General features: G+C 33.9%; 1 protein-coding gene across 2 annotated transcripts in view; it reads left to right on the top strand.

The window, feature by feature from the left end:
* Window positions 1–15,807, top strand: part of LOC110382286 (uncharacterized) — a 118,778-nt gene that overhangs the window by 7,804 nt on the left and 95,167 nt on the right. For both annotated transcript variants that reach the window (XM_049852172.2, XM_049852174.2), the window contains exon 2: window positions 5,520–5,979. In XM_049852172.2, coding sequence (XP_049708129.2) covers window positions 5,520–5,979 — 460 coding nt within the window. The remainder of the gene's footprint in view (window positions 1–5,519; window positions 5,980–15,807) is intronic.

The raw sequence follows: 15,807 nt of genomic DNA on the forward strand, positions 1-15,807 counted from the left end.
TTGCGTTGGTAATCTCTTCCTACTCAGTTAAGCTGAGTTATTTATTTTGAGAGCATAGATAACTTATGCAGTTAATATGCATAAGCCGTATGTAAAGTAATGAAAACAGCGGCATATAGTTATTGTAAATTATTAATATAAGTAGGTTCCTATAGTAACTAAGGTATGTCATACTCAAAGATAAAAATTGAAATACCATTTTCTATGTAAAGCTTAAGGGTATGATTTAAGCTGTCACCAATTTAATTCATTTTGTGTTTCTTAAATAATAGGGTTTGCCCTCAAAATAGCCCCAAGGGCTTTAGTTTCCACAGGTAGTATAAATATATTTAAATTAAATTTCTAGCTGAATAAGTCAAAATAATCAATATTTATTGTTAAAAATCTCGCTGCCCGCGCCCCGCATCGTATGATCGTCTACAACCAACCTACAACCCATTCGTTGAGGCCCGAAAGCGCGCCAATTTGTCTCCCTTCCCTTCCTCTTCCCTTTGAACATATTTTTATTAAAATTATAAACTGATGTATTAAATTGGTACCGAATACATTATTTTAATAACTGAACGAAATAAAATGTAACTACTGTATTGGTGACAAAATAACAAATAAAAAGGAGTCGCAGTCAGGGATCGATTAATCGATTTATTTGGTGACAGATCTACCATTTTGAGCACCAAGCTATTATTTAAGTAATAAAACTGTTATTATAAGAACGAAGTTTATATTCATGTAATGCACTACAATTTTATTGGTAATCCATCTCATATTTTACACATTATATTAACAATAATTTGGTAATTCATACCTGGGAACACTCTTTGTTTATCTGAGAACGAAAATATTTCGTGGCGATAGATCTATTTATTAGGTGATACAACTTGATGACAAATATAAATTTTGGTGACAAAAAATATAGTTCCCAAAGGTTAACTTATCAATGTGTATTTTTTACAACATTAAAAACTGTGCATTTCCATAACAGGCTGTACTCAATCCCCAAATTGATTTCACATTTACTAAATCATAGACACATCACTTCTCACAATAGGCTAGTTTCCTAAAAAATAATAATTAGTCCGTCTTGTAGATTGTCCAAAATTAAGCGATACGTATTTTTTCTTTTTTAAATTGGATCAGAACTTGTTAAGATATAGCGTGTTAAAGTTGAGTGTGACGTCACAAGTTGCTACAATTTTCAGGACACTGTGACGTAAAAGGCCCCCACTCCTAATTTTTGAAGTGTATTATCTTTGTCATTTTATGTTTAATTAAAAAAAGAAAAAATACGTATCCAATATTTTTTGATTATCTAAAAAGCGGACTAAATATTATTTCATTATTTCGACCCTGGACACTACCCTATTATTAATCACCGTTAAAAACACACTATCACTACGCCACGCAACGTTCGCTTAAAATTCTGATTAACGTTCGTATTTACGCTTAAATACGTTCATTGCGTACAAAATGAGGCCGAAAAAGGTATAAGAGTGTAGCAACACAGCATATATTAACAATATAAAGGGCTGTCCGTGAGGGAATGTTGCCCTATTGAATTATGCAAGGAACGGAACAATGAGGATTTACAGCAGACCTGGAGTTCTTTGATACATTATTAAAGCTTGGGTTTTTTTGTTCTTTTAAGTCCTTTTTTTGTGGAGGGATATAGTAGTGCAGTTTTGTTGAATTTGTTTGCAAATATTTGAATACTTAAAACTTGCATTTCTTAAGGGTGTTTCCAATTTTGTAATTGTAAAAAATAAATGATATAATTTAAGTACATGATTTATAGATGTGGAAAGCGTCTGATGATAGTGACAATGACGCTAATATTACAAAAAAAAGCAGAAATGATTTATGGAACGTAACGTACCTACTAAGTATTGGGGACATTCCCCTTTGGCCACCGCTAGGTTTCTATTTGCTTATTCATTAAAAAAACACTTTCTTTCTTTGCACATGATTTTAAACGCAAAAATTCACCACTGGTCAGGCGGAAAAGTCCTCACGTTAGTACGTAAGTTTCCTACAGCAAGTGCCTAGACAGAAACATTTGTGCTCGTCACCAGTGAAATCTACAGCAATAATGCTAACCTACATACAGCATACACTTACATAACAACACATGCCATTCCATTACAAGCTTCTATAGCTTCTATATACTTGCAAGTTCCAAAGCTTCCTAGTATTAGTCTAAGTGTGGCGCCACTTGTCACCAGCAGGGCTGGCGCGATGTCAATCACTCATGACGTTGAGTGATATACATCTGACAGTTACGCTCCAGGCATGCTTACAGGTTGCTAGATGGTACTTAGAGTAAATAGCTGGTCTGGTCTAGGCTGGCTAAGTGGGACATGTAGAAAATGTGATAGGTGGAGAAGTTTTTGAATGGTTTATTAACAAAAATTGGTCTTGACTGGAAGTTTTGTTCATAGAATTGGTAAATTAAAAGTCACGCGGAATCATAGATGATAAGGTATTTTACGCTGATGTTAGTTGACCACTGTCGTATATGCATATTAGCCAACTGCCCAGCCTACTTCTTAATATTTTCAACTGTAAGCAGAAATAACGAACATAAAACATAGTTAATGAAGTAGAAAATGTGAGATCTTTGTCATAAACCATTTTAGTTTGACCCAAATATGTGCAAACGCATTTCTAGTCTAAAAAGACTCCGTATCTCTAAAATACGTAAAAATGCAATTGTGCAATAAGACAGGAAATTATTCAAGTAAGCAAGAAGTCAACAGATACGGGAAAACAGTAATAAACAAACGATGTCTTTCTGTATGAGGAGTGATCGTAAATAATTTATCAGCCATTAATATCTCGTCCGACTTTTACGACAGAGAGCGGTTTTTGGTAGATTGCGGTCCTATGTTTTGAGGTAATTTATGTGTTTTGTTTTTATAGTATTAAACAAATTAAATACTTTAAAACACGAAAAAACACATAAAATATGTATCTAGCGAACTTATAGGAAATACTTCAATTCATTCATATTTTTTTTTATTTTTCGCAATTTTCATAATTCCACTTAACCCGTCGACGTATTATGTTAGGTACCTGAAACAAAATAATGACATGAAGTTATTTTGCAGTCTTAAAATTCAATATTTAATAGAAAGACGAAAGAGAGTTCAATAGTTATGTCATCAAACTACAAACAATAAAAGTAGCTTAAAAAATACCTATTGCGACCGTGCAAAGAAAAATAAATGCAATCCGCATGGCAAAACCGACATCGTGCATTAAGTACTTTATTTATTCGCATGCGTTGTCAAACTAAAAGTATTTCGTTGTTTTAATCCCGCTAGACTCAAAGCTGTTATTTTGTTTCGAAAACACTGAGTTAATCTCATCACAGCTTACCTACGTATTAAGCTTACATATATTTGATAGTTTTATAGCACATGACTGCACGCGCATTTTTCTGTAAGTCTGTGAATTGCGTCTGTGGATTGGACCCCGACTTATTGTGTGTTCTTTCGTTCGTTCTGTATCTATCTGAATGTTCTTATTATAACAGAACCTCTGTCTTTCTCAGTTCAAAAACTAAATAATAATAAAATGTTTTATTTTCCTATATGACTTTTGGCAAAATCTAGTCATTAGTTATCCAAAAAACTTCAAACTTTTGCATTTAACTATTAAGACAAACTCGTAGATTAGGTTCTTGATATTATTAAGTCCCTCCGACTTAATACAAATATGTTTTGTTTGATTTGTTTGTAAATCTAATGGTTATATGGCATTTGAGTATGAAGTGCATTTGCATGTAACTGATATTATCAATTCATATTGAAAGTGGTAAGTGTCACGCCAGTAAATTGCAGCGTGGAAATGTAAAAATATTCATAAGTATCAAAATGCACAGTCCAAATGGTTTAAGAGTTTGGACTTCTCTTTTAAAAAGCTGTATGAAATTTTGCTAAAGCTATCTATAGCCCAAAAATATTAATTTTCCTACAGTTTTGTTTATAAATTACATTTGCTGATCTTTTCGGCTAGGTCATTTAATTTTGGATAAATACTAAATTGCGATTGCTCAACTCAACATTTTACTCTTTACTGGTTCCTATGCATTATTCCACAACTCAATTAAAAATAAATCAAATAGAATTCATTCAATCTTCCCTTTTAAAACCAAAGACAATAAAAACGTTTAACGATCGATCAAACCTTTTACAAAGCTATCAAAATATTTAAAAGCTCTTATATAAACAATGACATAGCCATTAACATTGATATGGCTTGGCTGATTGGCTATATATGGCTATTTGGCTATAATACGCACTTGCTAAGGCCGACCCGTTATTTATGAATATTTATCAACGGTGTGTATGATATTACAAATGCATGTTATTTTATGCATGTGAGAATTTTAGGGTTAAAACGATTTATTGCCATGATTAAAATTTACACTTTTTATTATTGGTAGATTTGATCTTTTTAGTAGATTATTGGTTCATTCAATTGTGTGAAGATTATCATTATTCAATCTCCCATAACAAATGATTTTGTTAATGCAATAGAAAGAATTGACAGTATTTCAATTTTAATGAATAAATTATTACGATTTATACACTGCTTTGAAATTAATAACACCGGTATTTCTATAAAATATATGCATCATAAATAAACACACGCACGGTGCATGCCTTAACGTAAGCTAATTATGTCTTCTGTTTTACGAACATTTATTTATTATTTGTTTTGACTAATGGGTCGAATAAAAACTTTATGGCTTATAATTTAAAGCTGTAAAAATTAATTAGGGTATAGTATCTCTGTAGAACGATGGAAGATACATTTTAATGAATAGTGCCTTATTTTTTCTATACCATTGAACAAAATAGAAGTACCCAACTAAAATATCTGATACCCAACAAAATCTCCAATTTTTTTATCGAATAATTACTTCATTAGTACCAATTACATGAGCAAAAGGATAAGTCCAGTACTAAAATTAAGTTAAAACTAGCCCCGGGCCGTCACGTACCACCCGTAGATTGGGACCTGCCATTACACCAGGATCGCCTTAATTCTCCTATTAATAGCCTGAGCGTGATAGAAATACTAACTATTATAGATTTTACAATGGTAATTAATTTGGATGAGTTCGGCAAAGCAGTTGGAGAAATAGGTCATTTAGATATAATTTGTTTGAAGCTTTTGAAGTTTTTAACTGTCGCAGCTATGTCAAACAATTCAATTATATTAAGATTTTCGGGAATTCTTGTAGGATAGCGGCAAGCTCCAAAATCCAGCAAGAATAACTTGAAAAAGACACTGTCACCACAAAGTCAATTGACCTAAATTGGAGGTACAATTACACCTCCAGAATTAGGACTTGATCGCCATCGACCGTGGTAACAGGTGACATACCACGGTCGGTGCAATTAGGCCGAACCATCACATCGGGTAGAGAAAAAGATATCTTACCTTTACATTATAAGTCCCGCTTGTATATCAACATTTTCACGATCTTTAAAATAGTTTTTCTTTTGTTCCAGAAATAGTGGAAGAGCAACAATGTCACGACAGCGAGTTCCGACTCACATGCCGGGACCTAGACTCTCACATCGCAGTATTAGAGGCGTGGTACACCTCCGCAGAAAACTACCACATCAACACCACCCACGAGAGCCTCAAAATTAAAACCGAAAACGATTCGGAACTAAACAGAGTTTACGTGTATTCTAGTCCTAAACATAATGGGGTTTACCAGCCCACAAATCATTCCATGTTAGAAAACACCTCGAGTATAAATAATACGTTTGATTTTAATGATTTTGTTAATGATACCTCGTTTTTTAATGAGACGGTGGATGTGTCAGTGGATTACGTGAATGTGTCTGGATGTGGTGTTCCGACCTTCGCGAGGAGTTACGCCAGTTGGCGGGAGGGAGATAAGAGGAGACGGATCCAGTCGAGAGAAGCTTCTGTCAATTTGAGAGCACCTGTCAGTTATAGGTGAGTGGTACTATATTATTCTCATTTTTTACTTTCGATGGCCCTTTTTGCTCGAGTTAATTTAACAGGTTAGCGGGACTGTCAGATATTTTTATTGAAGTGGTAGATAACATTGAAAAAATATTAGTTACTTATCGCAGCTATGATTGTTGCGGTTTCGGTAAAATATTTATTTATGACAACTTTTTAAGATTTTTCATCATGCTCGTCATTTACAGAAAAATATTGAATGTTTCCATTGAGCATGTGATTGGCAATTTGAATTCTATAATTGCACTCGAAATATGATAAATGTCGGTCCTATGTCAATCAATTTACAAATCAATGTTTATATGTCCGCGGGCTAGTTATTTAAAAGGGTGATTTCGAATAGGGAACGTTCAAACACATCTTTAAATTGCCCTATTACTATTTCCTGGAGAAAACTTTGTTAAATTAGTAAGAGTTTGCGTTTTATCTATGTGGGTTAATTTTTTACCCAAATGTCTGTTGCATATAACCCAAAGGACTGACATTATGAAAAAAGTTACAATCTAAATGAAAAAGGTCGCATTATTCCCAAAGGTATGCGTGACATGGAGCCTTCCCATAACGTCAAATACACCCTAATACCCACATGTATTGTAATAAAGCCATGAAGTTATGCGTGTCGCTAACAAGAAGGTTTCACGTAGCGTAGCGTAAGTATGGCAATATTTTTTTTTGCGTAAATAAATAGACGACAACTTTTTAGGTGTTCTTTTTATTAATTTTCATAGATATTTACAACACAAAAATAAACTATCCTAGTAGAACAATAAAATATATATATATATATACACTATATCTAAAAGGCGTCAAAAAATTCATCCCCATCGCTGTCAACTGGGAGCGTACCCAGTATTAATTAAATATAATTTCGATTGTGAAAAGGGATAATTTGGATTGCCCGGGTAACCGGGGTTGAGGAGGTCAGATAGGGTAGTCGCTTCTTGTAAAGCGCTGGTACTCAGCTGCATCCGGTTAGACTGGAAGTCGACCCCAACATAAGAAGTTGGGAAAAAGGCTTGGAGGATGATTGGGAAAAGGCTAGGCTAGGATAATGATAAAAAGTTACTTTACACCGTGCTTAAATTGCCGTTCTTTATTTATGAAAATGGGAAATTGACAAAAAAAAAAAACATTCTCGAAATTATTTTTATTTGTTGATTAGATTATTTTAATTTCATTAAAATAAAAAAGAACATTAAAAGTTCTAAGTGTGCATGACGTGACTATCATTTTATTGAGCTGTATAACACCAAACCACCGAAAGAGTTAAACGATTTATCCAATTTAGTATAAAGATGTAAGCGGTAGTCGCCATATTTGATGGGCTAGCGTGTTCCTACCATTTCTACTATTAAATTATCCAATTATGTATTAGGGAATGTAGCGGTATTTATTTTATTTGAAAACTATAATTTGATGTGTGTGTAACATCTGTATACTTATCTACATCTATGTACTTTTAAAAGTTATTCGGTATTTGATTTTTGATTTGTAAAACAGACTAACTCAAACTTGTCTTGGCAAATTAATGTTGTTTGATGCAGTTTGAGACTGTTTCTTACCGTGTGGCAATGAGACCACCTACGTTTATTATAATGTGACATAACATCACAGAGAAATATCTACAGCAATATTTAAATTATTTATCTTCCATCAAACTTACAGCAGTTCCTCGAAAGCCCATATTCCGTACCCATCACAATCGCCATCAAAGGCAAACGTGTAAGGCCTCCCATTACGCGATATTATTCATTCAGAGCGCACTAGACACGTAACGATGGCAATGATACCTTTCCCATGGGAATGGGGAGTGATGGAACAATGTAAATGCTTTTGTAGTTCATATGCGTTCAAAATTGAACTTTAAGAAGTTAGTTTAAGGTTCAAGGTTGAATAATTTATCTTGGATGCATCTATGGATAGATATGGGAGAATAATAGACAGTTAATGCATCTCTAAATGGTGACTTTGAGTCATCTTGGAGTCAAAGGTTATCAGTTATTGAGGGCGCGATGCGTGATAGCGTAAGGTAACTGATCTTACTAGAAACTCACGTGCCGAACCGAAATGACGTACTTTTTAAGGGACTAGTGACGTCACATCAATTGTTTTCATACTACATAATTACGGAATTTGAATTAAGAATCATTTGTTTTATCAACAGTTTCGTTGTATCGTTCGCCCGCTTTTTGATGCAGTTGATAGACCTTGCACTCAGTACAGTAAGCTATTTTCCCTCGAAAATTGACAGCTGTCAACTGCACATAAGATCTGTGACATACTATATTACTCTCTCACACTAGTGTTAACGAACATGCTAATAATATTTAAGGACCCGAAACCCTCGAATCTGGAGTATAATAAAATAAACTTAATTATCCGATTACGGGATTTTATATTACGGAATCAAAGTTATCGAACCGGATCGCTACTAGTATTTCGTACCGAAACGTCTTAATATCGTCGGCTAGCATAGACTTTAATCCTGAATTCCTTATTTGATGACTACTAAATGACACGCGCAACAGTTTATGGTTCTCTAAAATTAGTTAAAAGAAAAAGCATTTTGTCGCGTTGTCAATAAAATTCCAAAGTGCTGACAGGAACTTCTTGGTGGAAAACATAAAAATGTTCAAAAGTTTTTTATGCGGTTTTGTGAAATACTTATAGTTAAGTTATTTGGGTAGGAAAATGAATAGGATATTTTTATAACTACAACTTTACCTATTTGTTTTGTGAATACTTTTTAGTGTATTTTTTTTAAATATGAAAACATGTATTTCAGTTAAGCTCTTGCGATTTCCTAAAAGTAATTCCTAGACGATATTTTAATACTGTTAAGATAAGTTTGCCGCGAGATTATGTAAAGTATTTTACTTCATTTTAAAACTATTTACGCTGTAGCTCCTCATTGCTTACCGCGGCTAAAGATAGATCAATTATAAGAAAGCATACATCAAAGGATTACTACAATTAGTTCAGCCAAATATCACCACCACGTCTTCACATAACAATGCTAGTTATTTGACACATTGACAGTAGACATGTTCGTTGATGTATTGACAAAATCAGTTTGGGATTGAAGATTGAAAGGATATGCCTGTGAGCTATGGTTTAGACAGATTTTAATATGTTAAGGGTTATTTCGAATATTTTGAATAGAATTTATCTGCTTTATATTTAATACGTAGCCGTTCTCTGCGGTAGAACGTAGCGGTTAAACGCGGCTCTGGAAAACCACTTTCCACAACTAAAAAGTAACCTATGTCTTGTCTCGGGCTATAGACTGTACCTATGTGTTACTTTAAATTGGTTCAATTGTTTTGGTGCGATAGTGCGTCAGGCCGAAATACGTACAAAGTTACTTATGCTTTTGATTTAAATACCTAGATAATTTTTGAACAGAAAACCTACACTTTTACCACCTGAAAGTACCTTTCATCATAACGTGCTGACGAGAAAAACGAGAAAAACACTTTTTCAACCATTTCTTGACAGCAACGTACTTACATCGGCGTACCAATCAATCATTTACCTTAAAGCATTTTTAATTAGAACACAGATGCACAAGCAAAAGCTAGGCAAAGCTTACTTTATGAACTGCTCAAATATTCATGTGTATCATCTATCAGCAGTGAATTGCAGGTGTATGCTGTATGTAGGTCAGGAAGTCTCGATAGTTCCGTATGTGTGGTGCCTCTATCTATGGTATTAGTTTCATGTGGTTTATATTCTTTAACAAGTGTGTATGGGAAGTAATTGGCTACTATTTTAGAGATTTTTTATGGTACAAATATCTTGTTTATTAGCGATATTCGTAGCTTAAGTTAGTTAGCTATACTGATGTAAGTAGTCTTGCTTATTTTCTATGTTACCTACCTTTAAGTAGATTCATTTGTTCATAAAGGATTATTCTTTCCTCCTATGCATAATGATGATTTATTTAATCGATTCAGATTCGAAAATTCGAGTATGTACTAAAAGTACCTATCTGTATAATTTCTTATTTGCCTAAGTTATTCTGGTGATTCAGATATCTAGGTAGGTATACGTGTCTATTGTTTATTATAGCCAGTAATTACTGAGTGCGAAATAGGTGGGGCAGCAATTAATTAGCAATGCCAATACTTTCCGGCCATTTCCCAGAAATCTCAAGCAATAACCGAGTCGCCTAGGTGTCACAGTTCGCGCCAAATTAGCAATTCTGAAGTTAGCCACTTGACGCTTGCAAAATAGTGCTACGTTAATTTTGTTTTGCTATTGTGAAGGCAATAGTTGCTAACTTTGGGCAAGCAAGCTTTTCGACAATATAACTAAATGAACGGATGCGCGAGCAGTTGTATAGCTAACTTCACAATTGCCAAGTTATTTAAAGAGAACTGTAGGATTGCATGAGTAAAATAAGTAGGTGTATTTGTAGAATAAAGTATGTACTAAATGTAATTCTGACGTACCTACGTAGGTATTATACATTTGATTAAAGTATAGCGTAACCCATTTCCGTGCAAAGTAAACAAAACGCTTAAAAAAGTTTTCAATACTTTTAAATAGAAGCTTATCTCATTCTGAGCAAAAGCTATTTCTAAGTATTTGTTAGTTTTTCCATATCTTTTGTTTCCATTTCAGCCATTTTTATACCGATTACAAACCGATTGCTCAAACAAACACATTAAATCGATATATTTGAACAGCCATACATCACTGAACATTTCGAGATGTTTATTCAATCGAGACATTTTACCGAGAATCGAGTCATAGAGTATCGAGTTGGCGTTTATTTACTCGAGTCTATTACGAACTATCAATATTGGTTACATTTAGAGAGCAATAAAATTCTCTTAGGGTTTTGTAAACATATGAGTAGATGAAGAATAAAGCTAATATTAATCATCTTTATTTATTCCTGTATGTGGGCATGTAGGTATGTTTGATACTCTTTTACGCTAAAACTGCTGAAAGGATAATGATGAAACTCAGCAGTAATTATAGCTTATAATATATCGGAATAACATATACATAAGTTACTTTTATACTATAGTCCATACTGTTTTATCCATGTGCGGGATATAGCTTACCTGAGATACGGGCAAAACTGAGGGCCGTAACTACATTATGCGTAGGTAATAGTTATACCAGGTGAAATATAATTATAATTTGCATCAAATATTCAGATACATTTCACAAAGGTTACACAAAGGGCTAAGATTTAGGGTAACAGTAGCTACAAATAGAAGCAGTAATTATCTACCGTTTAATCTTTCAATTCTTGGTTAATTAAGCTAATTGCCGTCTAAGGTTACTTGGGAAGGTAATGACTGATTTGTGTAAAGCTTCAGTAATTATAGACTGGGGCTAGGGGAATATTAACGGAGTTTGGGTGCCGTTTCAGATTAGTTTAACCCTTTGTGTGCTTAACCAAACAGAAATGCATACAGGGAGTTCAGACTACAATGAGCTTGTCTAAGATGCACAAATTAAATAATCATCATTAGTTACAAAGACTAAGTGAGATTTAATAAGTTTGGCTGGCTATGCTATTCAGGAAGTTTTATATCTTTCTCTATCCAAAGAGTAAAACAGAACTCTATTAGTAAAGACTTCGGTGTCCGTCTGTCACTGGGTTGTATTTCTGACGCCGCTATAACAAAAACAAACTATGTTTATTTATTTATTTACTTATTATTATTATCAACTTACGACTTCCTAATGGAATAGCGTAGACAAATTATAACTAACATTCTAAAAAACTAATCAAAATAGAATCATACCTTAAAACTAATCATAATCACATAATACACATAAAGTAGCCCTTGTAAATTCAGTCAGTGAGTAGGAAAATAGAATGAATATTTTAGAGGGGCTCTCTTAAAACAAACGCGATTATCAAAGTCAGTAGTAGTGCCAAATCCGGATATCCAAATCTACAGGACAAGAATTGTATCTAACCCGGTAACCAACTCATGTGACATTTATGCTTATGTCACAATACTACAAAAGAGCACCCGAATACAAAAATATAACATAAAAGGGACAGATAAAATATCTCGCAACATTTTCCAAATGTAACCTAGTTTCAATCCATTCCTTAGATTCCAGTGACTATCAGAAGATGATTATTTTTACTTGTCGCCTGACTAAAAATGGATGCCGGGGCTATTAAAGTTCACTCTCATGGAAGAACTAATGGCATACAAATGTTAACGTTGCTATTTACGAGTTTATTTGGATACGTTAGCTGGGAAAATAATTCTCCTTAACCTATGAATATACATAATAGAGAGGAGATTTTTTGTTAGTTAATTGTAACCTTAAGGCTCCGAAACTATTGAAACGACTTAAAAATCTTTCTTTGTTGGTAAACTGCACTCTTTCCGAGTAACATAGGCTATATTTTATCCCATGAAAAAACTATGATAGAAGTAAATAGATTAAGATTTGTAGTTTTAAACGACCGAACTTTGCGCATAATCCGCTAGTTTGAAAACTTCTTAAGTATAAAAATAAAAGGATTATCTCAGCACACTGTTCTCATTCTTTTCCGAGACTAAGTTTTAAAAGGATATTGATTGAAATACTTTAGATTTTCAACCAGTATGTTCAATTACAGACTTTCCTAGAAGAAGAGACGGCAAACGCCTTCACAGAGCGGGTTTTAAAGATTCTTTTGACGCAAATATTTTTCAGTACAGGACTGATTCCGATATTTCTCCTCGCAATAGGTCGATAGGTCTTCAAGGAAATGTATTGTGTTCCATAACTTGCTTTCTTCCATAGTACTTTAGTAATTCTGAAAGTATTTTTTCTTGTTTATTTGGTAAAAAAACGTACATTCAGAACAATTTTGTAACTAAATTTTATTAAGCTACTTTTACCTATTTTCTTGATAAAATTCTTAATTAAAACATAAATATTTAACTTTTCCTTAATTAAAGGAAAACGCAATATTTCTTCCTTATCATTTTTCTCCTAACGATTTTCAGTAGGTAATATTCCAGAGTCTCGGTATCAAAGGGAAGCTCGCCAAAGGTAAAGCTGAAAAGATTGTGCATCTCATTAGTTTCCTTTTTGTAAAAAATAGCAGAAGCAGAAGCTTAAATATCGTTAGTTATTTTTGTAACTTTATTTACATGCATATTTTCAACCATATCATGAAATAAACTAGTACTTGGTGGGAACACTTAAAAAATCGAGGGGTGTGGAGACAAAATCGGCAGGCTTTTGCCCAGCACTGGGACAATTTAGGCTAGGAATATTTTTTTTACTTAACAATGACAATAAAGCAAACTTGTAACTGACTTACCTAGGTAATCTTTTCGTTACTGATAAAGTATAGAGGCGTGATTTTCTGATTCTCAATCAGTCAGTACTTCGCACAACAAAAGTAAGGAATGAGGACCAAAAGTGAACTTTCCAAAAAAAACTCAAACCTGATTTTAATTAATTGCTTCTGGAGAACAACTTATTCCATTATTATTGGGTTCCACAAATGAACTGGTGCAAAAAGTTTGAAACACATCAACTCTCGCGTTTCTGCTTTGTTCGACGGCTTTATACATTTTCAATTTAGAGTTGAGTAAAAGCGAAGTTGGGGAGTGATGCTGAATCAAGCATACTTTGTCTATGGTTGTAGGTCAAGTTGTATGTGTTATGAAAGTTTTACTCGAGTATTGAAGTGCTTGTAAGCTGAGAATTGTTTGTAAATTGGTAGAATATGTTTCTTGATAATTGTGGCTATAGAAAATACTTAATATGTTATTTTTGGTGATCCATTTAGCTTCAAAATATAAAACTGTACTGAATGCACCACAAATGGGAAATGTCCATCTTTTCTGAATGGATAAAAATACGTACACAATGGACTTTGGACAAGAAAGAAAATAAAGCCGAATTTTCAGGATAGCCAAGTAAATACACATATGTTTTGCAGCTACAAAAACACAATCCCAACACAAAACAAAACCAGGATAGCTACGGTCAATACCAACAAATAATTCCCGTGACCGTTGACACGGGGTCACAAACTCACAATTGGGTCACGCAAGGAACAGTGTCCACGTCACTGGACTAATTGTGATTCCACGATGCTATTCATTAAGGAAACCCGTGTTTTTTCTGCATGGTCCTCTGGCTTAGAGCATTCAATCAATTGGAGACGCCATCTCTTTTCCTTTGCTAAAACGTACGAGATCGCCCGGGTCATATTCGTATGTCAATACATTGTGTGCGTCTAATCTTTTTCAAGAATTCCGTAGATAAGTGAGTGGCTCTCAAGTTTATGCTTTTTATCTGCTTAGCCTTTTCCTCGAAATAAATTCATAGCCCATGGACGTTATGTTTTTGCATGTCAATGTCGTCATGAGATAGAAATGTGATTGAAAATGCACGAGTAACGTCTCACTATTTGTTGCGTTGCCTCGCCCTTCGCGTGTTTTGCAAAGATATTTGAATTCATGGCAGATCCAGTTGGTTAAATGCTCTAAGTTCTGTGGTGAGGTTACAAATGGGTGACAAAAGCATTTGTCAACTTTTTGTGGGGAGTGTAAGGAAGGAAGCCAGTGGACAATATTATGTCGTGTCGTGTTGAAATTATAGCGTAAAGTAATTAATTGGGGAAATGTGTGCACGCATAGATATTGAAAGTATTTTTATGGAATAAAATTTTACACATAACAATGTTTTTATTTTTGAAAAATTGGACTGAATACTATTGCTTTATTGCTTCATCAAAATTTTAATCAACATTGTTCAATAAAATAGTGACCCAAATAAATGCATTACTCAAAAAGCTTCATAAATGTTCATTGATATTGAAACCATTCAAGTCTTTCGCCTCGTCTTTGATACTCTTTAAAATTACCATCATAAAGCGGTACAACAGTACTTTTATCAATTATTGCAATAAAAATAGATGAAATCGTATCGTTTAACAACGATGCTTGTTATCAAAGGTAGTTGAAACAAAAGCCCTTCAGATCGATGGAACAACGGGACTCATTCCTCTATTAGCGGAGGTAGGGCTGTCTGATAAATGATAAAAGAAAATATTTAAATGTTTATTTTCTTACCACACATTTAAAGTATTACAATACTAGCTTTCATTTGCATTCCGTGGGAACGGTTTCGCGCACGCGGATAGACTCTAGCGTTCATCGATAAATGGGCTATCAACCCTGAGATGGCTTTCCAAATCGGTTCATTAGTTCCTGAGATTAACGCGTTCAAGCAATTAAACAAACTTTTTAGCAAAAAATATTGAATAAAAGAATTTATTGCACTAAATGCAAGTCTCTATAATACATATTTGGAAAATAAGAAAACTTTGACACACTTTGTTTACATAGAATGACAAAACGAACATTTGCAAGTCATAGTTGCATCCTGTGAGTTTCGTAAGACATCTGTTTATAGTTAACCCACTTTTATTATTTGCTTCTTTATTGAGTATGCACTATAAAAAGATAACTTTAATAGTATTCATAAGTACCACTAAAATTAGTAGGACGGTCGTCTGTCTGTCTTTCCGTTTGCCACCAGACTATCATGAACCGTGATACTCAGATAGTTGAAATTTTCACATACGAGTATGACGTAATTCTTTATTTTTGCCGGTCCCATAATAACAAACGCGAAGAAGTGTCAGACTCTTACTGACTTAAACCGACCATGTTCCTTCTTTAGCCGTTTATGTACCAGGGCTGAGTTAACTACTACTTCTACTTCTTTTATGTGTTTACTGTGTACATGAATGGTTAAATAAATAACTTTTCAAACACTCCCCCGGATCGCCGGCAGGCTTTG

This window comes from Helicoverpa armigera, chromosome 6, assembly GCF_030705265.1.
Source record: "Helicoverpa armigera isolate CAAS_96S chromosome 6, ASM3070526v1, whole genome shotgun sequence".
Lineage (NCBI taxonomy): Eukaryota > Metazoa > Arthropoda > Insecta > Lepidoptera > Noctuidae > Helicoverpa > Helicoverpa armigera.